The 26,015-nt window shown below is 48.0% G+C and overlaps 1 protein-coding gene across 3 annotated transcripts in view; it reads right to left on the reverse strand.

The window, feature by feature from the left end:
* The window catches only part of STK10 (serine/threonine kinase 10), a 119,640-nt gene that overhangs the window by 19,081 nt on the left and 74,544 nt on the right, over positions 1-26,015 (reverse strand). For all 3 annotated transcript variants that reach the window (XM_033853562.2, XM_033853561.2, XM_033853563.2), the window contains exons 8-12: positions 21,791-21,925; positions 20,383-20,928; positions 17,789-17,919; positions 13,109-13,232; positions 12,479-12,658 (exon numbers count right to left, since the gene is read on the reverse strand). In XM_033853562.2, coding sequence (XP_033709453.1) covers positions 12,479-12,658; positions 13,109-13,232; positions 17,789-17,919; positions 20,383-20,928; positions 21,791-21,925 — 1,116 coding nt within the window. The remainder of the gene's footprint in view (positions 1-12,478; positions 12,659-13,108; positions 13,233-17,788; positions 17,920-20,382; positions 20,929-21,790; positions 21,926-26,015) is intronic.

Here is a 26,015-nt window from a genome sequence, read left to right on the forward strand (position 1 = left end):
AAACCCTAATGCTAACATCATACTTAACTATGAAATACTAAATGTTTTCCCCTTAAGACTGGAAACAAGGCAAGGATGTCCACTCTACTATTCCTATTCAACATCCCACTAGAGGTCCTTGCCAGCATCATAAAGCAAGAAAAAGAAACAAAAAGCATATAGGAAGAAATAAAACTCTGTTTGCAGACATCATTGTCTATGTAGAAAATCCCAAGAAATCTATATTTTAAAAAGTACTAGAACTGGTAAGTGAGTTTAGTGAGGTCAGTATACAAGATCAATATACCACTATTTTCTATACTCTAGCACTGACATTAGAAATTGACATTAAGGGGGACCTTCAAGATGGCAGAGGAGTAAGACATGGAGATCACCTTCCTCTCCACAAACACATCAAAAATACATCTACGTGTGGAACAACCCCTACAGAACACCTACTAAAGGCTGGCAGAAGACCTCAGACTTCCCAAAAGGCAAGAAAATCCCTACACACCTGGGTAGGGCAAAAGAAAAAAGAAAAAATAGAGACAAAAGAATAGGGACAGGACCTGCACCTCTGGGAGGGAGCTGTGAAGGAGGAAAAGTTTCCACACACTAGGAAGTCCCTTCACGGGCGGAGACAGGGTGGGGTGGGGGTGGGGGGTAAGCTTTGGAGCCACGGAGGAGAGCACAGCAACGGGTGCAGAGGGCGAAGTGGAGAGATTCCCGCACAGAGGATCAGTGCCGACCAGCACTCACCAGCTCGAGAGGCTTGTCTGCTCACCCGCTGGGGCAGGTGGGGGCTGGGAACTGAGGCTCAGGCTTCGGTGGTCTGGTCCCAGGAAGAGGACTGGGGTTGGCTGCATGAACACAGCCTGAAAGGGGTATAGTGCACCACAGCTAGCCGGGACGGAGTCCAGGAAAAACTCTGGACCTGCCTAAGAGGCAAAAGACCATTGTTTCGGGGTACACGAGAGGGGATTCCTTCCCCGTCTGCCCACAGAAGGCAGAGCAATGCCTAAACGAGCTCCAGAGACGGGTGCAAGCCGCAACTGTCAGCTTGGACACCAGAGACAGGTGTGAAATGCTAAGGCTGCTGCTGCAGCCACCAAGAATCCTGTGTGCAAGCACAGGTCACTAGCCACATGCCCAACCCCCACCCCCCGCAAGCTTGTGCAGCCCGCCACTGCCAGGGTCCTGTGATCCGGGGAACGGCACGCCTCAGGCTGTTGCAACACCACGCCAGCCTCTGCCGCCAAAGGCTCGCCCCGCATTCCAATTATAACTACTGTACCCCTTCCTCCTCCCCCACCCCACCGGCATGAGTGAGCCAGAGTACCCTAATCAGCCGTTGCTTTAACCCCATCCTGTCTGGGCGGGAACAGAAGCCTGCGGGCAACCCACACGCAGAGGTGGGGCCAAACCCAAAGCTGAACCCCAGGAGCTGTGCAAACAAAGAAGAGAAAGGGAAATCTCTCCCAGCAGCCTCAGGAGCAGCGGATTAAATCCCCACAATCAACTTGAGGTACTCTGCATCTCTGGAATACCTGAATAGACAACGAATCATCCCAAAATTGAGGCAGTGGACTTTGGGAGCAACTGTAGACTTGGGGTTTCCTGTCTGCAACTGACTTGTTTCGGATTTTTATGTTTATCTTAGTATACATTTTAGCGCTTGTTATCATTGCTGGATTTGTTTATTGGTTTGGTTGCTCTCTTTCTTTTCTTTTCTCTAGTACTTTTTTAAAAAATTTTATTTATTCATTTTTGGCTGTGTTGGGTCTTCGTTTTCGTGCGTGGGCTTTCTCTAGTTGCGGCGAGCGGGGGCCACTCTTCATTGCAGTGCGCAGGCCTCTCACTGTCGCGGCCTCTCTTGCTGCGGAGCACAGGCTCCAGATGCGCAGGCTCGGTAGTTGTGGCTCACGGGCCTAGTTGCTCCGCAGCATGTGGGATCTTCCCAGACCAGGGCTCGAACCCGTGTCCCCTGCATTGGCAGGCAGATTCTCAACCACTACACCACCAGGGAAGCCCTTCTAGTACTTTAAAATTTTTAAATTTTGATTATTTTATTTTTTAATTATTTTATTTATTTTTACTTTTTTATTTAAAAAATTATTTTTTCTTTCTTTTTTTCTCCCCTTTCTTCTGAGCCGTGTGGCTGTCAGGGTCTTGGTGCACTGGCCTGGTGTCAGGCCTGAGCCTCTGAGGTGGGAGAGACAAGTTCAGGACATTGGAACATCAGAGACCTCCTGGCCCCATGTAATATCAATTGACAAGAGCTCTCCCAGAGATCTCCATCTCAATGCTAAGACCCAGCTCCACCCAACGGCCAGCAAGCTCCAGTGCTGGACGGCCCATGCCAAACAACTAGCAAGACAGGAACACAAGCCCACCCATTAGCAGAGAGGCTGCCTAAAATCATACTAAGGTCACAGACACCCCAAAACACACCACCAAATGCAGCTCTGCCCACCAGAAAGACAAGATCCAGCCCCACCCACCAGAACACAGGCACCAGTCCCCTCCACCAGGAAGCCTACACAAGCCACTGAAGCAACCTTACCCACTGGGGGCAGACACCAAAAACAATGGGAACTATGAAACTGCAGCCTGCGAAAAGGAGACCCCAAACACAGTAAGTTAAGCAAAATGAGAAGACAGAAAAATATGCAGCAGATGAAGGAGCAAGGTAAAAACCCACCAGACCAAATGAAGAGGAAATAGGCAGTCTACCTGAAAACAAATTCAGAATAATGATAGTAAAGATGATCCAAAATCTTGGAAATAGAATAGACAAAATGTAAGAAACATTTGACAAGGACCTAGAAGAACTAAAGAGCAATCAAACAATGATGAACAACACAATAAATGAAATTTAAAATTCTCTAGAAGGAATCAATAGCAGAATAACTGAGGCAGAAGAAAGGATAAGTGACCTGGAAAATAAAATAGTGGAAATAACTACCGCAGAGCATAAGAAAGAAAAAAGAATGAAAAGAATTGAGGACAATCTCAGAGACCTCTGGGACAACATTAAATGCACCAACATTCGAATTAGTGGGGTCCCAGAAGAAGAAGAGGAAAAGAAAGTGTCCGAGAAAATATTTGAAGAGATTATAGTTGAAAACTTCCCTAACATGGGAAAGGAAATAGTCAATCAAGTCCAGGGAGCACAGAGAGTCCCATACAGGATAAATCCAACAAGAAACACACCAAGACACATATTAATCAAACTATCAAAAATTAAATACAAAGAAAGCATATTAAAAGCAGCAAGGGAAAAGCAACAAATAACATACAAGGGAATCCCCATAAGGTTAACAGCTGATCTTTCAGCAGAAACTCTGCAAGCCAAAAGGGGGTGGCAGGACATATTTAAAGTGATGAAAGGGGAAAACCTACAACCAAGATTACTCTACCTGGCAAGGATCTCATTCAGATTCGATGGAGAAATTAAAACCTTTACAGACAAGCAAAAGTTAAGAGAATTCAGCACCACCAAACCAGCTTTACAACAAATGCTCAAGGAACTTCTCTAGGCAGGAAACACAAGAGAAGGAAGAGACCTACAAAAACAAATCCAAAACAATTAAGAAAATGGTAGTAGGAACATGCATATCGATAACTACCTTAAATGTAAATGGATTAAATGCTTCAACCAAAAGACAGAGACTGGCTGAATGGATACAAAAACAAGACCCATATATACACTGTCTACAAGAGACCCACTTCAGACCTTGGGACACATACAGACTGAAAGTGAGAGGATGGAAAAAGATATTCCATGCAAATGAACATCAAAAGAAAGTTGGAGGGGCTTCCCTGGTGGCGCAGTGGTTGAGAATCTGCCTCCCAATGCAGGGGACACAGGTTCGAGCCCTGGTCTGGGAAGATCCCACATGCCGCAGAGCAACTGGGCCCGTGAGCCACAACTACTGAGCCTGTGCGTCTGGAGCCTGTGCTCCACAACAAGAGAGGCCGCGATAGTGAGACGCCCGCTCACCACAACGAAGAGTGGCCCCCACTTGCCGCAACTAAAGCCCTCGCACAGAAACGAAGATCCAACACAGCCAAAAATAAATAAATTAAAAAAAAAAAGCTGGAGTAACAATTCTCGTAACAGACAAAATAAACTTTAAAATAAAGACTATTATAAGAGACAAAGAAGGACACTACATACTGTTCAAGGGATCAGTCCAAGAAGAAGATATAACAATTGTAAATATTTATGCACCCAACATAGGAGCACCTCAATACATAAGGCAAATGCTAACAGCCAAAAAGGGGAAATCGACAGTAACACATTCATAGTAGGGGACTTTAACACCCCACTTAAACCAATGGACAGATCATCCAAAATGAAAATAAATAAGGAAACACAAGCTTCAAATAACACATTAAACAAGATGGACTTAACTGATATTTATAGGACATTCTATCCAAAAACAACAGAATACACTTTCTTCTCAAGTGCTCATGGAACATTCACCAGGCCAGATCATATCTTGGGTCACAAATCAAGCCTTGGTAAATTTAAGAAAATTGAACTCATATCAAGTATCTTTTCTGACCACAACACTATGAGACTAGATATCAATTACAGGAAAAAACTGTAGGAAATACAAACACATGGAGGCTAAACAATACGCTACTAAAGAACCAAGAGATCACTGAAGAAATCAAAGAGGAAATCAAAATATACCTAAAACAGGGCTTCCCTGGTGGCGCAGTGGTTGACAGTCCGCCTGCCGATGCAGGGGAGTCCAGGAGGATCCCACATGCCGCAGAGCGGCTGGGCCCGTGAGCTATGGCCGCTGAGCCTGCGCGTCCAGAGCCTGTGCTCCGCAACGGGAGAGGCCACAACAGTGAGAGGCCCGCGTACCGCAAAAAAAAAATCTACTAACAATAAATGCTGGAGAGGGTGTGGAGAAAAGGGAACCCTCTTGCACTGTTGGTGGGAATGTAAACTGATACAGCCACTATGGAGAACAGTATGGAGGTTCCTTAAAAAACTAAAACTAGAACTACCATACGACCCAGCAATCCCACTACTGGGCATATACCCTGAGAAAACCATAATTCAAAAAGAGTCATGTACCAAAATGTTCATTGCAGCTCTAGTTACAATAGCCAGGATATGGAAGCAACCTAAGTGTCCATCGATAGATGAATGGATAAAGAAGATGCGGCACATATATACAATGGAATATTACTCAGCCATAAAAAGAAACGAAACTGAGTTATTTGTAGTGAGGTGGATGGACCTAGAGTCTGTCATACAGAGTGAGGTAAGTCAGAAAGAGAAAAACAAATACCATATGCTAACACATATATATGGAATCTAAAAAAAAAAAATGGTTCTGATGAACCTAGGGGCAGGACAGGAATAAAGAGGCAGATGTAGAGAACAGACTTGAGGACACAGGGAGGGTGAAGGGTAAGCTGGGATGAAATGAGAGAGTAGCACTGATGTGTATACACAACCAAATGTAAAATAGATTAGTGGGAAGCAGCTGCCTCGCACAGGGACATCAGCTTGGTGCTTTGTGACCACCTAGAGGGGTGGGATACAGACGGTGGGAGGCAGGCGCAAGAGGGAAGGGATATGGGGATATATGTATACATACAGCTGAATCACTTTGTTGTACAGCAGAAAGTAAAACAACATTGTAAAGCAATTATACTCTAATAAGGATGTTTAAAAAATTAATTAATTAATTAAAAATAAATGCTGGTATACTCACAAATGAAGAAAAAAAGAAATTGGCATTAAAAAATAGCACCTTGTACAACAGCACCAAAAAAATATGAAATAAGAATAATTCTAACAAAATATATGCTGAATCTGTATGCTGAAAACTAAAAAAGAACACTAAGGAAAGATGTCAAAGAAGACCTAAATGAATGGAGAGATATACTGTGTTCATGGAAAGGAAGGCTCAATATTGTTCAGATTCCCTTCTCCCTAACTTGATCCATGGATTCAACTCAATCTCAATCAAAAATCCCAGCAGACATTTTTATAGAAATCAACAAGCTGATTCTATGGTGTATATGGAGAGGCAAAGGAACTAGAATAGCCAAAACAATTTTGAAAAAAGGAACAAAGTTGGAGGACTCACACTACCTGATTTCAAGACTTACTGTAAAAATATATTTATCAAGACATTGTAGAACTGGTAAAAGATAGATCAACAGAACAGCACAGAGAGTCCAGGTATAGATACATAAATGTGTGGTCAATTGATTTTGCACAAAGATGCAAAGGCAAGTCAGTGGAGAAAGCACAGTCTTTTCAACCAATGGTGCTAGAAAACTAGATGCTAGGACATCCACAGGCAAAACAATAATGATAATAATGGTGAAACTCATCATACATTATGCATTTAATATAAAACCTAAAATTATAAAACATCTAAAACATATGACCTTGTGTTATGCAAAGATTTCTTAGATAAGCCACTAAAAGCACGATCCCTAAGAAAAAATGATAAGTTGGACTTCACCAAAATTAACTGCTTCCGCTCTATGCAAGACACTGTTAGGAGAATCAAAAGACAAGCCACAGATGGGGAGCAAACATTTGCAAAATATATAACTGACAAAGTACTTGTATTCAGAATGTAAAAATAACTGTCACAATTCAGTAATAAAAAAACAAATCACCCAGTTAAATAAATGGGTAATAGGTTTAAACAGGTACCTCACCAAAAAAGATAGATAGATAGCAAAAAAGCACAGGAAAAGATACTCAACTTTAGTCATTAATGAAATGCAAATAAAGCCACAATGAGCTACCGCTTCCTATCAGAATGGCTAAAACAAAAAATAAAACTGATAATACCAAGTACCGGTGAGGATGGGAAGCAACTGGAATTCTCACACGTTGTCTTGGAGATGTAAAATAATACAGACTCTTTTGGGAAAGTTTGGCGGCCTCTCCTAAAGTTAAACATACACTGTCATCTGACCCCAAAATCCTAACAGCTATTCTTTATTGTCTCTTCTTCCAGTTCCTGGGTGTTTTCTTTCATGGTTTTAGGTTTGTAATCTGAATTCTGCCCCTTTGTTCTTTAGCTTTAATGGCCTTGGATTAGGGTTTCTCAACCTTGGCCCTACTGACTTTGGAAGCAGATAATTCTTTGTTGCGAGGGATGTCCTACGCACCGTGCAGGATGTTAATAGCATCGCTGCCCCTACCCACTAGATGCCGTAGCACCCTCTCCCCCGTTGTGACAACAAAAATGTTTCTAGACACTGCCAAATGTCCCCTGGTGAGCAAAAGAGTCCCTGGTTGAGAATCACTGTGTTAGAAGTCCTCATAAAATATCTCAAAAATCTCATTTGTGCCACATCACCTTCCATGTCCAAGGGCTCGCTTGGATAATAGGGTACATAACCATAATTCAGCACCAGTCAGGTGTTCGTCAAAACGCCTCTGACAGCCCCATTCAAGGCATCATACAACTGAAAGGATGCACTAGCTTAGAAGTGTGCTTTTCAAGCTTGATGATGTGGTTTTCCAGGACAGAAGATGAGAAACAGCAGTTTAGAAAAGGGTTTGGAGGTTTCTGCTAACGGCACTGAACAGTCTTATACCACTGACAACGGAGGGAGAAAGCAAAAGAACATTCAGAGTAGAGTCCCATGGAGCTACTTAGCAAAGGGACACCTGGACCTGCTCATAAGCAACCCCTGAGGACAGGGATGGACCAGCGCCACTCTGGCTGAGTGGCTTTCTACTACATGTCAGAAATCCTGCTTTCTGGTCCAACTGCACATCTTTGGAACAGTCCCTGGACTTGTTTCCCATTTTCTCATCAGAAAAAAATGATCTGGCTTTTAACTAAAACTTCTAGGGTCCTTCCAGGAATATAACTCTCTGATGTTACAGAGATCCAAACTATTTAAGAAATAGTTAAATTATGTTTAATGAGTTTTGCCTAGGAAGGCAGGAAAACAAAGAGCTCTGGAAAGATTTCCTTCAAGACTGATTGAATTTGTTTTCAAATTTAGATGATCTAAGAAGTAAGTTACAATTGTCCACTGAGTTTCTCGTGGATGTTAAGTGTACTGTGTGTATGGGGACTGAGGACCAGACCATCAATTCCATTCTCATAGAACACAATTATACATTTATTCTATTTCTATATGTAGACACACACAGTACTAGATTTAGTTAATTACTTGAAACAACAACGAAGAATAAACACGTCCCCATTCAACTAGCTTACGAATAATGATATTTCCTAATATGCATACCTCCTAAATGCTGGAAGGTCATTAGCATGATATTTCATAACAATTGCTGTAACCATGAAAGAGGTCCCATGAGGCATCTCAAGTTTTACCCTCTGTTATTTTTGTATGTTTTCTATGCCTGAGATCACACCATGACTGGCTTTCTCACATTCAGTGGATCATAGGGAGATGGACAGGGTGAACCCTTCCTTGCTCTGAACTAATTAAAGTCAAGTCCACGTGGGTCTGTGTATGGTCTTCTTCTCCAGCATCCACGTGTGGATTTCTCTGATGCAGCACTGGGCTGGCTAATGCATCTGTGGATAGTTCAGAGCCCGCTCAACTGGGGGTCCTACTCATTCCCACTTTTGTCCTTCACCCCTGCTGGTGCATCCTAACCACCAATCCAAGGGCGTACCCAAGACTCCCTGCTGGGCTTTGCCAGCAGCCCTCACACAGGTGACCTTTGTGATCGAAGGTCTTCAGACTGTGGAGTAGGCAATGGCAGGACGTGGAATCGTGGGACACCTGGGGGGGGTACCATGAAGCAAAGCCCTTCACTGGCCCCCACCAGCAAGAATCTCTAGACCTTACTTTGGACACTGATAATAATGATAATGGTAAGAATAACCGAAAGGGCCAGCATGCAGTAAGTGCCAGGTGCCAGGCGCCTGGCTCTGTCATTTAGTCTCTATCCAGAACAGCGTCATGAGTGATCCTGTCATTACCTGCTTTCACAGAGGAGACAGAGGCTCCGTGAGTTGCAGCAGCTTGCCCGCGTTCAGAGTCGGGATTCAAACTCGGGTTTCTCTGACTCCAGGCCCACACAACCACTTCCCTGTGATGCCATCCTAAAAGAACTTGCTTCTCTCTTTACAAGTGGAAAAGGCCACCTTCCCCCTTTACTCCCTCTGATAAAAATGTAGTATGTTCTCAAACTTCTTATAACCATGTAACATGCAACTCTTTCCCTATTGACAGCCTCTTACAACAATGGCAAATCTGAGGACAGGGGCTGTGTGTGATTTGCTCATCACTGCCTAATACAGGGGTGACAAACAGTAGGAGCTCTAAAAATATATACTGATTAATTAAGTAACAAAACCCCTGCAGCTAGCTCTGGGAACCGGAAGCAAGCACAAGCCGCCTACACTTCGCCTGGCTCCACCGTGAAGCAGGTTAAAGCCAGCGGCTCTGTTCAGTCAGCGAGCCGGAGTCCTGGCGGCAAGAATGCCTCATGGGAGGACAGTGACAGGGTCACAGTCTTAGCAAACGGCAGAAGCCAAAAGGGCAAAGAGGTCAAGCTTTTTCTTTCCATGAAAACGTTTTGAAGAAAAACACCCAGGGAAAAAGAAAAACCTAAAAACTGAATCTGAGTAGAAGCCCAAGTACCAGATCCTACGCACTGCCTCAGAATTCACTGACAGGCTTGAAAACCCTCCTAGAATGCTGCCAACAACAAGAACGTCCACCTTTGTTAAAGGTCGGTGCCGGCCAAGGGCGAGGAACTCCGTGGCGACCCCTCACACCTCCCCGTCCCAGGCACCTCCTCTTTTTCCCACTTTTAAAGTCCCCACAACTCCTTCCCCCACCCGCACGTACAAAGGGTGCGCGTACGTGATGGGGTGAGGCGCCAAGAGGAAACTGGAATCCGCGGGGTACTTGCTCTGGGGCAGACACTGGGTGCTTCTCATTTAATGCTCAAAATATCTGAGAGGAATGCACGGTAAACAGCACCAAATCAAACAGCAAACTCCTGCCTCTGACTCACCTCCCTCCGTGATTTGGCCCCTCTCTACCTGTCTGATTTCATCTCGTCCAAATCTCCCAATCACTTCCTAAGCTCCTGCCACACTGATCATTTTTTCAGTTCTTTCCAAGCTCTTTCCCACACCTCAGGGCCTTTGCACATGCTGTTCCACCCTCCTAGAAACATCCTTCTGGTCTCAGCCTAAATGTCACATACTGATCTCTCCGTAACTTCTCTAGTTAACCAACCTATTTGCTCTCACAGCATCTATGCAATGGGCAAGTGTTTTTTTATTTGATGTTGTGCTTTTTTTTTTTTCTGGTTTCCCTGGCAATTAACAACTCCTTGAGTGTAGGGACCCTATCTATTTTGTTCATTACAGTATCCCTGGCACCTCCTACAGTGCCACACATGTAGATATTCAACAGAACAGTAGCTGAATAACTCTCACTGTGACAGAAGGCAGCCAGAACTCAGGCAAGAACTCAAAAAATATTGCTGGCTCGGTTCCCGACCACCACAATAAGGCAAACATCTCAATAAAGCAAGTCACGTGAATATCTTGGTTTCCCAGTGCATAGAAAAAATTATCTTTGCACTATACTGTAGTCTGTTAAGTGTGCATCAGCATTATGTCTAAAAAAAAACAACTGTATATAACTTAAAAAATATTTTATTGCTAAAAAAATGCTCATCATCATCTGAGCGAGTTGTAATCTTTTTGCAAAAGTAACATCAAAGACCACTGATTACATATCACCATGACAAATATAATCATAATGATAAAGTTTGAAATATGCAAGCATTACCAAAATGTGGCACAGAGACAGGAAGGGAGCAAATGCTGTTAGAAAAATGGTGCAGAAAGACTTGCTCAACGCAGGGTTGCCACCAACCTTCAATTTGTAAAGATAAGAAAACACAGTATCTGCGAAGTGCGTTAAAACAAGGTCTGCCTGTAGCTTGTCCAAAGCCCAGCAGTTCGCTTTGAGCCACACAGCCAAGACCTGGAACCAAGTCTGTGCTCCCAGCATTGGAGCTGGGGATGTGCTTAGTATCAGCTTCTCCCTCCTCCCCTCCACACATCTCAGCCCACTGGCCCATCTCTCAGCAGGAGGTTCAGGACCAGGGTAAGCCAAGGCACTCACCTCAAGCACAAAAGGGAATGCCAAAAAACTCAGTGATCAAGATAAATACAATTTTAAAAACTCAAAATTCATGCAAAAAAAAATTATGAACAAAATTCAAATACAGACAGGGTCAAGTCCTATACTTGCAGGGCTCAGCCTCATCGCCTCACACTAACCCCAGCCCTGTCGGATCCTGCCTATTTTATTTTATTCTATTTCATTTATTTTTGGCCACGCCACGCGGCACGTGCGATCTTAGTTCCCCGACCAGGGATCAAACCCGCGCCCCCTGCAGTGGAAGCACGGAGTCTTAACCTCTGGACCGCCAGGGAAGTCCCCTGCCTCTGTTTTAAATAGCTGATATTCTGTTCATCATGAATATTTTACATGAATTTTTATTTTAAAACACTGCATCAGAATATTATTTATGTTGATTATGGAGTTTTTTGGCACCTCCTTAAATTCTGTGCCCTAGACAAGTTGTCTCATCCCAGCCCTGGCCCTGCTCAGCCAGCCCGTGGCCCCGGTTCCCACAGGCAGCCACCGGAAGGCCCTCGGATACACCAAGTGTCATGTCCGTCACAGTCAAGTCTAGGAGCTGGGTTCTGAGGTCCCCGAGCACCATGGAAGCTGTTCACCTGCTGCTCCCATCTGGAGATTGGGAAGCAGCCTTGATTGGTATACCTGCCCCAGGGCTTCTACCCTCCTCGTCCCCCTCCTTCCTCCTGAGAGTTTAGGAAAGAAAGTCTGTCCCAGCTTCCCAGTGTCTGGCTCCACAGGGGGAGGTGTGAGCTGCTCTCTGGGACCCAGATGCCCTTCCCTGGGCAGGCTGAGAAATACGCCACCCTTCCCTTGTCTCAGGACCATCTACCTCTTTGCCACCTCCCACTTCCCCTTCCAGCTGGATGGGAAAAGAGGGAGAACAGGCACATAGGTCCAAACTAGGGGGCTGCTGTTCTGGGGGGAGGGAGAGTAGGGCATGGAGGACGTGTGTGCACCCATCCGGCACCCACGGCCCCTCTGGAGACAGCATCTCAAGTTTCCCTGAACTGCCATCCCTTCCTTCCTCCTGCTCTTTCAGCGAGGGCTGCTAAGCTGGGGGGATGTACAGGAAGCTGCCTGAGGCCGCATGGCGAGGGCCTGCCTGAAACCAAATCCACACAGAGGAAAGCAGAGCCCAAATGACGGGGAAGGGGCTCCTACTGCCACAGCGGGAGGGTGTAGACCCAGACATAGCTGGATGTGAGCTTTTCATGCATACAAGCTCCCCCCAATTCCCTCTGTTTCTGAGGCCAGGTTGAGTTGGGTTTTGATTACTTGCAACTGGGAGGGTCCTAATCCTCCTAGACACCCCTGCTTCCACCCAACACGTATTCACCTCCTTCTTCATCAGCTTGAGCTGCTCCTGGAACTTGGCGTAGTCCCTCTCCTGCTCCAGGCGGATCCGCTTGGCCTCCTCCCGGCGGCGCACAGCATGGTCTTGCTCCATCTTCTCCACTTGTTGCTTTTGCTGACGCTCCAGGTTCTCCAGCTCTGTGTCAAAGAACTTCTTCTTGGCCTGGAAGGAGCAGAAAGGGAAATTCAGGAAAGTCACCTTATACCTGGGAGGGAGATGGGGAAAGCCCAGGGCCCGTGCTCAGACCTGGGTTTGAATCCCAGGTCTACCACCTCTTTGCTGTGTGACCTGGGACAAGTCACTGAACCTCTCTGAGTCTTTTTGCTCATGTGCAAAAGGAAGACCAGACCATCTACCTCGCAGGGTTGTTGCATGGGGCTCAGTAAAGGTTATGGCCCCTCTAGAGATCCTCCTGCGTGACTCAGAGGAGCATCGTGACCTTCATGCAATGCTGTGTTTATAAGTCAACGCCTAATGAGATCAGGAAACAGAGGAATTGGGCAATTGTCGTGAATTATTCTCCATGCCCAATCATCCTCACTCTGCAACTTCCGCTTAAAGAAAACATGGAAGCAAGAAGCCCTATAGGGACCCATCTTTTCTCACGCTCACATTGATTTCTTGTTCAAAACGTTTGTGCATCTGCTCCAGCTGCAGCTCATGCTTGCTGCTCAGCTGGGTCTGGTTCCGATGCTCTTCTTTCTGGAGCAGCCGAAGTTCTCGGAGTTCCTGGCGCCTGAAGGGTGGAAGGATGTGGACATTTCAGTCAGAAACTGCCCTCAGTGATCATGTAACTCATAGCTAGGGACACTGAAGGCTGGGACGTGGAGAGGCGTCACACAAGACTGGGGTAGAGGCATGACGCGAACTTAGAACTCAGACTTTATTGGACATTTATTGACAGACAGAACATTAATAATTTTAATATATAAAGGGTGCTTCCAAATCCATAAGAAAAACAGGAATATTCTAATTTTAAAAAGCGGCACAGAACATGGACAGACATGAAACAAAAGACAAAAATCTTTAAATTAGCTAGGTGGATATGAAATACAAATTAAAAAGAAATAACATCTTCATTAAATAGGCAAGAATACAGGGGGAGGACAATGCAATAAGTCTCTGCCTTTTGACATAGTAGCTTCCACTTCTGGACACTGATTCTAAAGAGATATTCATAGATGCACAACAAAATTGAATAAGGATATCCGTAACAACGCTATTTATAATAGTACAAAATTAGAAACAAATGTCCATCAATATAGTCTAATTAAATATGTCCATCTGATGTAATTTTATACAACCCTTAAAAAAATCAAGTTCTCGGAGATACTGAATTACATGGAAAAAACAATCTATGAAAAATGCAGCAATTCTTTATGAACAGATAGGGATGGATCCCTGAATGAAAAAAGCAAGGTGTTGAAGAGTGTGGGTCTCTTATGCTACCTACCATCTGGGTGAAAAACAAAAAGGACCCTATATGTGTGTGCACATGTGCATGTGTGTGTTTACTTTCCTATTTAAACACTGAGTGTTTCTGGAAGGATTACACTGTAAAATATTAACACAAGGAGGGGAGCTGGATGGCTGGCAGAAAAGTGAGAGAGGGAAATTTTTCGCTGTTTACCCTCTTTTTCTTGTCGAGTTTTGAACCACGATATTACCTATTCAGAATGTAAATACAATAAAAATTTGACCCCAACCACACAGTATACCTTCATTTGGTAACATACCTATTGTCACTGTGTATATGTGTGTACACAGAAAAAATACTGGTGGGATAAACCCCACCAACTGTGTTTCTTTCTGGGCAAGTCCATTAAAACTTGATATGTATCATTTATGGAATCAGAAAAGAAATTAAAATGATGCAGAAAGAACTTGGGCCTCTTGACTGTGAACGGGGGGCGGTTCCCTGGCAGCCCGTGTCCTATTCCAGTCCAGCGTCTGCAGCCTGTACCATGGCCACCCCCGCTGTGGGGCTTTCCTCACAGCTCTGAGTGGAACAGCTGCAGGAAGAGAGGCCTGCACGCTCTCAGGGGTCGGGGGGGCTTATTTGACTCTTAGCTCAGCTCACTTTCCCTTAGGCAGTCGCTCAGTCTTTGCAGGCTCTGTTCCTGCATCTGTAAAATGGGGAGATAATCTTCACCTCTCAGGTTCTTTAAGGTTACATGAGATGATACCTGTAGTGTCTGTCTGGCACATGGCAATCACTCCCCAAGTGGTAACTTCTCGAATGATAACGAGAAGAAGAGGTAAAGGCTGCCCAGTCTCTGGGAAAAGCCAGAAATGCTTTCTAGAGGCACAGAAGAAAGCTTCCTTGGGAGCCTCTGCGTTTGGGAAGAGAGGAGACAGGAGGTGATTGCTGAGAGCTGACGAAGAGAGGGAGACCCTGACACAAGAGAGACTAAGGCTCAGAGAACAATTGACCAAAAAACGAACAGAGAAGGAGGTAAGCAGCCAGGTTCTGACATCTCCTCCTTGACCAACCTGAGTTCTCACAAGGGAAAGGCAGGCAGACACAGGCTTAAGAAGGAAAGAACCAGCAATTTTAGGCAAAACCAGAAGGAACTCTGACCTAGCAGCCTCAATCTGTGAGAGCAACCATTCGGTGACACCATTCAAAAGCCTACGTGTCACCCGATCCTCCGGAAACGCTAGGATCCAGGTACGACCAGGGACGTGGGCCAGAGCCTGCCACAGCTTGCAGCCTGGCGGCCTGGCCACATTGACAGGACGTGCGGACCTTCAGACCACAGCAGGCAAACAAGCAAAGCCTTGTTCTTTCACCGTGAGCACCTCTTCTCCACCGCGGCTAAATCTCACCTTTCAAACCTAAGTGGCACCCACTCCTCAGCTTGGGAGGAAGGTGGAGGCCCAGTGCCAGGGCCAGAGGCATCGCTTCTAGACGGGGTGTGCTGGGTCTGGAATTTCAACCCCAGGAACCTGAACTGCCCAGAGGGGAGGTGATGGAAAGGAAACGGAGCCCTTGGGGTCTGAAGAGTGAGGAGTACAGGTCACCTCCCAGGTGACCATTAAAACAGAAGGTGGTGTCATTGTCCAAGAGCAACCACACCCACCCCTCCCCCAGCCTCACGCCTCTCCAGCACACACAGATGAGGACACCAGTGCGTGCGTGCGTGTGCGTGTGTACACGCATATGCGTCCACGCGGAAACTCCACCAATGAAAAGTCTGCCTCTTATCCCCCTGGCTCCTAGAGGGCAGAAATGCCCCCAGCCATCCAAAACTGCTTATGTTTGGCTTTGAGATGTCTGTGTTTTTTTTTCTCCTTTTTATTTTATTTATTTATTTATTTTTACATCTTTATTGGAGAATAATTGCTTTACAATGGTGTGTTAGTTTCTGCTGTATAACAAAGTGAATCAGCTATACGTATACATGTATCCCCATATCCCCTCCCTCTTGCGTCTCTCTCCCGCCCTCCCTATCTCACCCCTCTAGGAAAATCAGGCCTTGTTTCTTTTTTTTTTCTTTTTTATTTATTTATTTATTTATTTTCGGCTGCACTGGGTCTTAGCTGCGGCACGCATGTGGGATCTAGTTCCCCGACCAGGGATTGAACCCGGGCCCCCTGCATTGGGAGCGTGGAGTCTTAAACACTGGACCACCAGGGAAGTCCCTGTGCTTTTTAAAGATATGAATGTGTTTGATATGTTAGAGATGTCCTACAAATCAATCATGAATTTAGCCTTCAAAGGCCTGGCCTCAAGGGAGATTCGTGGGTCCAAGGCCTCCCTCCCTAACTGTGAAGCCCCTCACCCCCACCCCTTGCAGGCCCCCAGCAAGCTTCCTGGTCCAGTGGAAGCCGGGTAGAATCCTCACACAGACAGAGCTTCTCACCTGGATGACCTGAGGCAGGTAAGTTCCCACCAAGAAACAGTTTCCTAGGGCTTCCCTGGTGGCGCAGTGGTTGAGAATCTGCCTGCTAATGCAGGGGACACGGGTTCGAGCCCTGGTCTGGGAGGATCCCACATGCCGCAGAGCAGCTGGGCCCGTGAGCCACAACTACTGAGCCTGCGCGTCTGGAGCCTGTGCCCCGCAACAAGAGAGGCCGCGATAGTGAGCTGCCCATGCACCGCGATGAAGAATGGCCCCCGCTCGCCGCAACTAGAGAAAGCCCTCGCACAGAAACAAAAACACAACACAGCAAAAATAAATTAATTAATTAATAAACTCTACCTTAAAAAAAAAAGGTTTAAAAAAAAGAAACAGTTTCCTAATTTACAGAACGGCCGAGATAGGGTCTCCCTGAGGAGGGCTGTCAGGGCACCTGAGCGCCTTAAAAGTGCAAAGATGGTTCTTAGCAAACAGCTTTGCCTCACACCCTCCTCCCCACACCAATCCCTTCCAGTTTCATGGGTTTTGCCTCCAAAATGCATGCTGCATCCAACCACTTCTTCCCTCTGTCTGGCCACCATCCTGGCCGGGGTCCCCCTGGATCCCTGCCTCAGTCCTGCCCCCTCTACGCCCAGACTCATACGGCAGTGGAGCTGGCTTTCAAAAGGGATGTTACCGCTGGTCACTCTCCACCTGCTTCACTCCAGCTACACTGGGGATGAAATCCACACTCTTCCACCCCTGCCCACGGGCCAACATCACCTTGGCCCTGCAGGTTCCGGGACGGCTCCCCATCCTTTCCCTCCCACCTTACACTCCACACTCCAGCCCTGCCCTCTCAGGTCCCTAAACAAGCCACGCAGTCAAACCTCAGGCCTTGGCCTTGCAGTTCCCTCCGTGATCCCCCGGCTCTGCTCGTGGCCAGCTCCTCTCAACCTCCTGGCTCTGCTCAGGGGATTTCCCACAGAGCGGCGTCCCCGACCCCGGCCCAGGGCTCACTATCCTTTCACCCATATTATTCCCTTCACAGCATGTACCACAGGTGGGAATTATCTTGTGTGCTGTTTGTTGGCCCATGAGGTGTAAGTTTTACAAAGGCAACAGCCTCAACTACCTGGGTCACCACCATGTCCCCCAACCTGCTGGGGGGTATGGATACATGGGTGAATGGCTGGCTGGCTGGAAGGGAGGGTGGAGGGCTGGGTAGGTGGGTAGGTGGTGGATGGGTGGGTGGATGGATTGGTGGATGGGGGGTTGGGTGGGTTAGAGAATGCAGGATCTCAGGCAAAGCCAGCTTCCTTCTGTGTCCCTGATCCCACACTTGATGCTGTAGACAGACAAACAGCTCTTGCACCAGGAGGACCCACGCCCATCCCTCTCACCGCATCCCCACCCTATCACCACCATCAGCGGCCCTTCCCGGGCTTACCTGAGAAATCTCATCTCCTCGTCCTTCTTCTCATCGTCACTGATGATCTTGGAGGTGGTGATGCTCACCTCCACGCCGTCCACCACAAACTTGCGTGTCCTCTTGAGGGTCTTATTGTGCAGCCTCGAGTTCTGGCCGGGGCAGATCATCAGGCAAAGCTCAGCATCACAGCTACGAATCCACGGGCGACACAGAGGGTGCAGCCCACAGCCCTCCTGGCCCCAGAGCCTCAGCCCCGTCCAGGTAGGAGGCGACTGTCCATTGTCCCCCTCTTGCCTCAAGCTTTTCAATGGGGGGAGCGGGCCCTGAGTGTCTGACGCTGGGCCCTTTCCTCTCCCTGATCTCGCCCTTCAGACACAGCCCATCCCCTGCTCGCTGGCTGCCAGCACTCTCTCACACACAAGACGCGGCGTCAGAAAGAGCGAGCTGGGTTCCAATCTTCCCTCTACCACCTACTGGCTCTGTGACCCTGGGCAAGTCCCTTGGCCTCTCTGAGTCTCAGCTTCCCCGACCTGTCAGAGGAGGTTCCAAAGGTGCGATGGTGGTGGGGCATACAACACCACCCGGCTCGTGGCAAGGGTTCAACGCTTGGTATTTATTTTTGATACTTATTATTGCAGACCACGATCTCTTATCCTCAATGCCAAAATCCAAAGAGCCCGGAAAACCAGAGTTCATAACTGCTTTGGCAGCCAAATCTGACCTGACCTGAATTCCACAGGAGGCCACGCCCATCTGGAGCCACCACGAGATTACTCATAATCTTTATCTTTACTTTTCCCTATGAATAATCATGCCTTTCACGTGTGGTTGCTTACACAGTGCTGCCAGAACTCCTCCAGGAGGAGTTAAGGGTATTTAAATACCCTTTGAAAGTTCTCCATCCTGATTCGGATGAGGCCCGTGGGCCTGCACGGAAGTCATCACGGCCTCTCCCCTCCGACCTCTCCACTGGTTTCCGAGGCCCTTCCTGGTGCAGTCCAGGCCGGCCTTTCCGAGGGCCTGCCAGCCTGAGAGTGAAGGGAGAGCCAGGGTGGCGCCCAGCAGGAGGCCTCTGCCCTCAAAGTCCGCGCTGACCCCCGTGCCCGCTCGGTTGAGCCCAGCAGACTGCCCTTGGCCCTGAGGTCTGGGTTCCCCTCCCCTGCAGGCTCCCACCTCTTCCAATAGCCCCTCACCCAGGAGCTCTGGATGCTACGGGCCCTGAAAGGTCACCCTGCAGCTCATCGCCCTACAGCATCCAGCTCACGTGTCCCAGGACTCAGTTCAAGATGAGTCAGGCTAGCAACCAGAAATGCAGGCTGGCTGGAGATGGCGGGGGAGGAAGGAGGCCTGGGTGCAGCCCTCACACTAGAGCTGCTCCTGGTCACAGGGTCTCCGCCTGGGGGTAACAGGCTCCCCGTCAAGCCAAGGGTGCTGACGCAGCCGTGGACTCTTATCAGAACAGCCTCGTTCCCTGACTCACTGCCAGCCCGCCAGCAAAGGATGTTCTCAATACCCTTGAGAAGAGGTGGGGACCCGGCTGTGGGTGGGTCAACCTTTATTTAAAAGAAAAAAAAAAAGTTACTGTTTTCTTTTTAACCCTTAGTGTCTTTTTAAGAGAAGGGACAGACCCCCTATCCTAAGGAAGATGATTATACATCAAAGCTGCTGCCATCTCCGCTTGTCCTGGCGACCTGTTAAAACTGTGCTTTCTTTCTGTTCCCAAAGCTAATCGTGCTGGCTGACTGCCTCTCCTTTGGCTCTCTTTCATTTGGCCAATATTTCTGAGTCTCTGCTGTGTCATTTTCACCAAGTAAGTGACAGAAGGAAAAAACAAAAAAGATGCAGAACCTTCTGTAAATTCAGCCTTGGTTGGGGATGAGGTCCTCAGTGTGGCCAACCAGGTGACCAACGGCGAGTTCACAAATATCTCACGATTTGTGAGATGGGCAGGGGATGCGGTCTGCCCTTCCTGAGGACAAGCAGGCCAAAGCTCCCACCGCGAGGGCAGAATGGCATGTGGGATTCAGAGCTCAGAGTCTGGAGTCTGACCAGCTCCCCACCTCCCACCTGAGCCTCTGTTTGCTGGGCTGTACTTTGGGATGATTGAAGGCGCCTCATCTGTGGTTGCTTTTAAGCATTTTGCAGTACGGGCCCCGTGCTGAGCTCTCAAGTGCAGTGGCTACTGTCATTCACAATGCTACCTCCTGCAGAACAGCCACGAGCCAGGAGGAAGCCTCGAGCCCACTCCCTTTAACTGAATCAGTCGGCAGCTGGACCACACGGCTGACCTCCAAGTCAGAGAACTTTCGCTTCTAGAATTGTCTCTCCCCCATTTTAGCAGGGCCTTTAACCAAACCCAATTTAAATGGAAACCCAAACTGAAATTAAAACCCAAACCAATTAATTGCCTGACATGACTAAATCCCAGACCGAACTCAGATATTTGGGGGTTTAACTATGAATCAGACGGAGAGCTCTTTAAAGAAAGAGCAGTCTCATGAACTACTTATAATGGAAGGCAGCCACCATATGCCTTCAAACACCAAAACTGGGCAGCAACACATTCTGCAGTGCTTCCTGCTCCAAGCCTGAGGCACAAGGGCCAGCGTTACCTTGATAGACAGAGAGCCCGTCTCTCTGTTCAGGGACAGGTCGGCTGAGAGGGAGGCACCATAGTCCGTGCTCTCGGAGGTGGAGACGCTGGCACAGTCTGAGTCCCTCTTGGAAGGGCCTAGAGCCGCCTGGGCAGGGAGCTCCAGGCTGCCGTTGGCCAGCTTCTCGTCACCCAAGGTCTCCAGGGCGCTGCTGTTGGGACGGCTCTGGCTTGCTTTCTGGGACCTGCTGGCTGCTGGACTGAGGTCCCCACCCTGGTCAGTGGCTTGCTTCTCCTCGGATACCTGAATCCTGGCATCCATGGACACCGGTCGGGACTTCCGGAGGGGCACGGGCACTGCTAGGCCGTTCTCATTTCCAGGGGCCACATCTGGGGGGCAGGTGGCTTGGAGGGATGTGTCCCCAGAGGGTTGGTTGGGCCCATTCACAATGTCCTGAGGCTGGCTAGGTGGCAGTGGGGCGAAAGATGATTCTTTGAGAAGCTTGTCAGCATCGAGGCTCAGCTGACTGACCTCAGAGGATTCCCGAGTGTGGTTCCCCAGAGGCTGGGAGAAAAAAAAAAAACATAGTCAAGGCCATGCTACTGTGTGTCCGAGGCAAGAGTCAGAGATGCAGTGAGGTCAGAAAGTCAGACACCCACAAGGTGAAGTGGGCCAGGGAAGTACGATAGGTATCCCTCTCTCGTAGGCCACAGTCCTCCCCACTCCTTATTGCCTAACTAACAATAAAATTATTGTACTACTTGCTTTGAGGAATAGGTATTCCTCCTAGGAGTGGAGGCAACCGTGGCCAGCTAGATAGCTCATGCCCTGTCGAAAGGGGGCAGTGGCTACTCTGCTCCAGCCAGTTGTGACAACATGGGAACATGGGTCCCCTGTGCCCAGACCTTCCAATTTTTCAAGGCAAGCTCGAATCTGGACTTGTACATGACATCTCCCAATTTTTAGATGGTAACTAACTCAAATGTTAAAAAAAAATCACAGAAAGGCCAAGCCAAACCTATCCAGGGGCTAGATTCAGACTATTAGCCACTTTTTTTGTTTTGTTTTTGTTTTTTAGAGCTTTTCAGGGGTAGAAAGTACTGAAAATGTTGCTATTGTGAAATACTGTGAAGAGTTGCTATTGTGAAACACAGTGAGAGGCCCCCGTACAGCAAAAAAAAAAAAAAAATCTGATTCCGGGTCTTCCCTGAAAACATACAGGATTTGGTCAACACGCCCTGCTGCCTCATCCCAGCCCACGTGCGGTCTTACGTAACTGGTGGCGTGGGGGCCTGTGACCTCTGAGCTGGGGATAAACAGAAGGGAACCCTTCCTGCACCGCCAGGCCCCTCCCACACCAGTCAAGGCCTGCGGGGATCCCATCCCTCCCGCACGCCCCCCCACCCCCGCTTCCTCCAGGCCTTACAGAGGTGGCATCCACCGAGTCCTCCTCTTCCCCCTCATCCCGGCCGTCTTCAATCTCCTCCATCACTTCAGCCTTGGCCTCGGCCACCAGTTCCCGCAGAGCCTTGTTGCTGGTGATGCTGCTGACGAAGGGATGCTGAGGGGGGGCAAGACAGCTGGATTAGAACCACTGTGGGCTGGGGGGTGAGGAGGGGCAGCCAAGGCTGGGGGAGGCGATCCCCCAGGCGGAGAAGGCCAGCGGCATCCCTGAGCGAAACGTGAACGTGAACTTGGTCAGGCAGACCCAGAGGCAGCTCAGCAAGTCCTGTGTGTGGTGGGAAGTGAGCCAGCTCTGCCACTCACCAGCTGTGTGACACCAAGCAAGTCCCCTTCCCTCTCTGAGCTACAGGCTTCTCACCTTTGAAGTGGAGACAATAAGGCCAGACCCACAGGGAAGGCATGAGGATGGAATGAGATCACGCGCAGGGAAGAGCTTAGCCCAGAGCGGGAGCAGAAGTAATGTTTCAGGAGGTTTGTTTGTTAATTTACTTTTTTAAAAGGTTTTCATATATGGTTTAAAAAATATAACATATACAGCATATACATGCGTATACACACATATACTTTATTGAAGAATTACTTACACACAGTAAAGTTCACAAATCATTAAGCTCAGGGACTTTTTCCATACGTACACACCTGGTGTAACCACCACCCAGCTTAAGACACAGACCATTTCCATCACCTCGAGAAGGTCCCCATTCCCCGTGCAGTCAACCTCACACCCCACAGCCACTCAGCTCCAGAGACTAGGTTTACCTTCTCTTTAACTTCATCTGAACAGAATCACAGAGTTCGTATTCTTTTGTGGTTGGCTTTCTTCACTCAACACAAGTTGAGCTGAGACTAGGAGGTTCACCTACCCTGTTGCATATGTCGGTAAACGCTTCCCTTGATTCCCGTGCGGTGTTCTACCACGTGACTCTGTCACGGTTTGTTTCTTCTTCCTGCTGTTGCTGGCCATTCGTGTTGTTTCCCATTTGGGGCAACTATTAATAAAGCTGCTATGGACATGCTCGTACAGGTCTCAGGGTGGACGTGTGTGTTTGCAAAATCTCGAGGCCAAGTAGCGTATGTTCTATTCTTAGGTGTTTACAGAAATGCCACATCTTTAAAAAGTGAAGGCTCTTTCACGGACCTTGGAAAACACCAAAGCTTTTAACACCTCCGCAGATGGTAAATCAGCCCGAAGATCTCCCTGGTACCAGTCTGTCTCTGAGCATCTTGTCCCCAGCACCAGGTTGTGGACAGGGACAAGGGATTCCTCAATTCCCCACACTCACTTAGAAAGGCTTTGGCAGGGGCAGGGTGGGACAGTTGTTAGGTTGGAATTTGCTCATTTGAAATGCGCAGGAAGGCTCTGATGAAATTCACTGTTTTTACTGTCAGTTATCAGAGGAGGAACAGTGTCAACAAGATTGCAGGGAAGTATTTAAATGACTACAGAGAATAAATTTTCTAACACCTTGAAAACACATTCACAACGGATAGGTCCACTACAAATCATTCCTATCTGCTTGTTCATTCTTATCTGTTTAGTACATTTGTGGAAGGCCAGAGGCAACACCCTATTCAACCTGGGTACCCCACTCTGCACACGGGAAAGCAACACACCTCACTCCTTTTACAGAGCCCTGCCATTCAGATCTTCCTAAGCCAGCCTGACTTTCTCTAGTTAGTCCAAACTAGTAAAGACGTGAAGAATTTTATTTCTTATCTTTCTCTCCCACACCCACCCCTGTTCATTCGTTGATTCATGCCTCAGCCCCATGTTGAGGCCAGTGATGTACCAGGTGCTGAAATAAGGCCAAACAAGGAGACAGGCAAGCTCCCTGGCCTTGGGGGCTCGCAGCTGAGCGGGAAAGATATAACCAAAAGACAAGATCATTTTTCAGATCAGGTAATAGGATAGGCTGGAGGAACATGGGCCTGGATTGGTGCAGTGGATGGGTGGCCGGAGAGTCTGCCTAGGTCTTTGGGCAGAGGGCCCTCCTTGGGAGGTGACATTCAAGCTGAGCCCTGAGGGATGTGAAGGGGCTGGCCAGAGAAAGATCTGGGCACAGAGAATTCCACGCAGGGGGAGCAGCAAGGACAAGGGCTGCAGTGATATAAAGAGTAACCCTTTGAAGGTATCACTCTGGCTGCTGTGTGGCTCCAAAAGGTCTTGAAATGGATATTAATAAGGAGGTACTAACTGTGAGAGGCAGGAGAGTACAGCAGTGAAGACTGCTGGCTCTAGACTCGAGAGCCAGGCTGCCTGGAATAAAATCCCACTTCCACCAACTCGGACAAGTCATTCAACCTCTCTGAGCCTCAGTTTGCTCATCTGTATACTGGGAATAATAGTATGGCTGTTCTAAGCATTGTAGTAAGAGCTCAAAATACAGCAGCCGTCATCTGTATCATCACCACCATCATCAGTGTCATCATCACCACCACTATCATCACCACCACCGTCATTACTATAGCCACCATCATCACCACCATCACTACTGCCTCTGCCATCACCATGCCCACCATTACTACCACTGCCACTACGATCATCACCACCATCACCAGCAGCAGAACCACAATCAGAGAAGCCTTTAAGCACCAGTTTGCACTCCCAGCCGTCCCCATGCCCTCCTGCGTCCCCAGAGGGCAGCTTTTTGGAACTGAAGGTAAGAATCAGATCCCAAAGCTTCCCGAGCTTCACACTGCACAACCTCACACACATGACCTTGAGCAAGAAGCCACGGGACACTTCACTGCAGTTGCTGAAGCAGGTGCGGCAGAAACAAATAATGCAAACACAGGCTTCTGGAAATACCAGGTTTTCATCAGGCCATATCACATATTGACCAAATTAGTGACTCTTCAGCTTGGCCAGGAGCCTTGCTTTCTTGAGGCTGAACATCTGCAGGGCCTCCTTTGAGCACCCCGGGGTCTTTAGGAAGCGGAGGGGGAGGCACGGGGAAGAAAGCCTCTGACAGAGGGGCAGGTGAGCAGGGCCATTCCCCTCTACGCCAAGCTCCTGGAATCCCCAGGCAAGAGGGGCTGGCAGATGGGGCAGGCCCTCCTGTGTCTGATTAGGCCCGGAACACTGTTCTGTAAACTGCTCTGGGACACAAAGCACAGACCACCTCCTCCACTGCATCAGCTCTGTTACTTCCAGGGTTGTGTTTAGAAAAGACGTTTCAACTGCCACGCTGCCAAGGCCCATTAGAGACAAAGCCCAGCACAGAAGGGTACGGGACCTTCCCCGGTGCCAGCACACTGTGTACCTGCACAGGGACAGGCTGGTCTGGGCACATGGGTCCCTAGAAAGGTGCTCGGTCATCCCCGTGGAAGACCCAGATCAGAGGGAAACTCAGCCGTCTGCTCCTTCAGGAAGAGGAAAAGCTGTTCCGTACTATCTCTGCAGGGAGCCCCAAGGTGCCACAGAGCTCGCCAGCTGGCACCCACCCTCTGGCCAGGACCTCTCCTGCCACCTACCCGGTCATCCTTCCCGAGAACTTGAGCCTAGTTTTCCTCTGTGTGCTTAGAAACCATCAGCCGGGGTGTCCCACACTCCAAGACTGGCTTTAGAAAATGCCTAATAACACTTCCAAGTTTTCAGGTGTCAGCATCTTTCCTTCAGTCCTCCTTCCCTCCCTCCTAACTTTATTCCATCTCTCTTTCTTTCCTTCATTCATTCAGAGAGGCAACTTACTAGAGTGGTCAAAAGAACAGGCTTTGGAACCAGAGGACCAGGATCAGAAATCAGCTCTGTCACTTACACGCTGTGTGACTTTGTGCAGGCTACTTAACCTCTCTGTGCTTCAGTTTTATCATCTGTTTGACAGAGATCCAAACAGTACCTATTTCATAGGGTTGTCATGAGGATTAAATTAGCTAACATTTGCTAAGCATTTAGAATAGAACCTGGCATGGAGAAGAGGTTACATAACATTTAGTTAAGTAAAAATAAGTAAACGTATTTAACGAAGGGCCTCTCCATACCAGGCACTATTCTGGATGACTGGGGCACATCAGTGAAAGCAAAAACGAAAACAAAAACAAAGACTGCCGTCCCCAGGGAGCTGACATGCTAGTCAGGGAGATCAATGATAAACTTAATCAACATGTAAGTTATATGCTATAAGTGCTATGTGCCACGGAAAAATCAAAAGTAGGGCAGGGGAGGGAGAATTAGGAATGTGAGGGTG

Source organism: Tursiops truncatus, chromosome 3, assembly GCF_011762595.2.
Source record: "Tursiops truncatus isolate mTurTru1 chromosome 3, mTurTru1.mat.Y, whole genome shotgun sequence".
Classification (NCBI taxonomy): Eukaryota; Metazoa; Chordata; class Mammalia; order Artiodactyla; family Delphinidae; genus Tursiops; species Tursiops truncatus.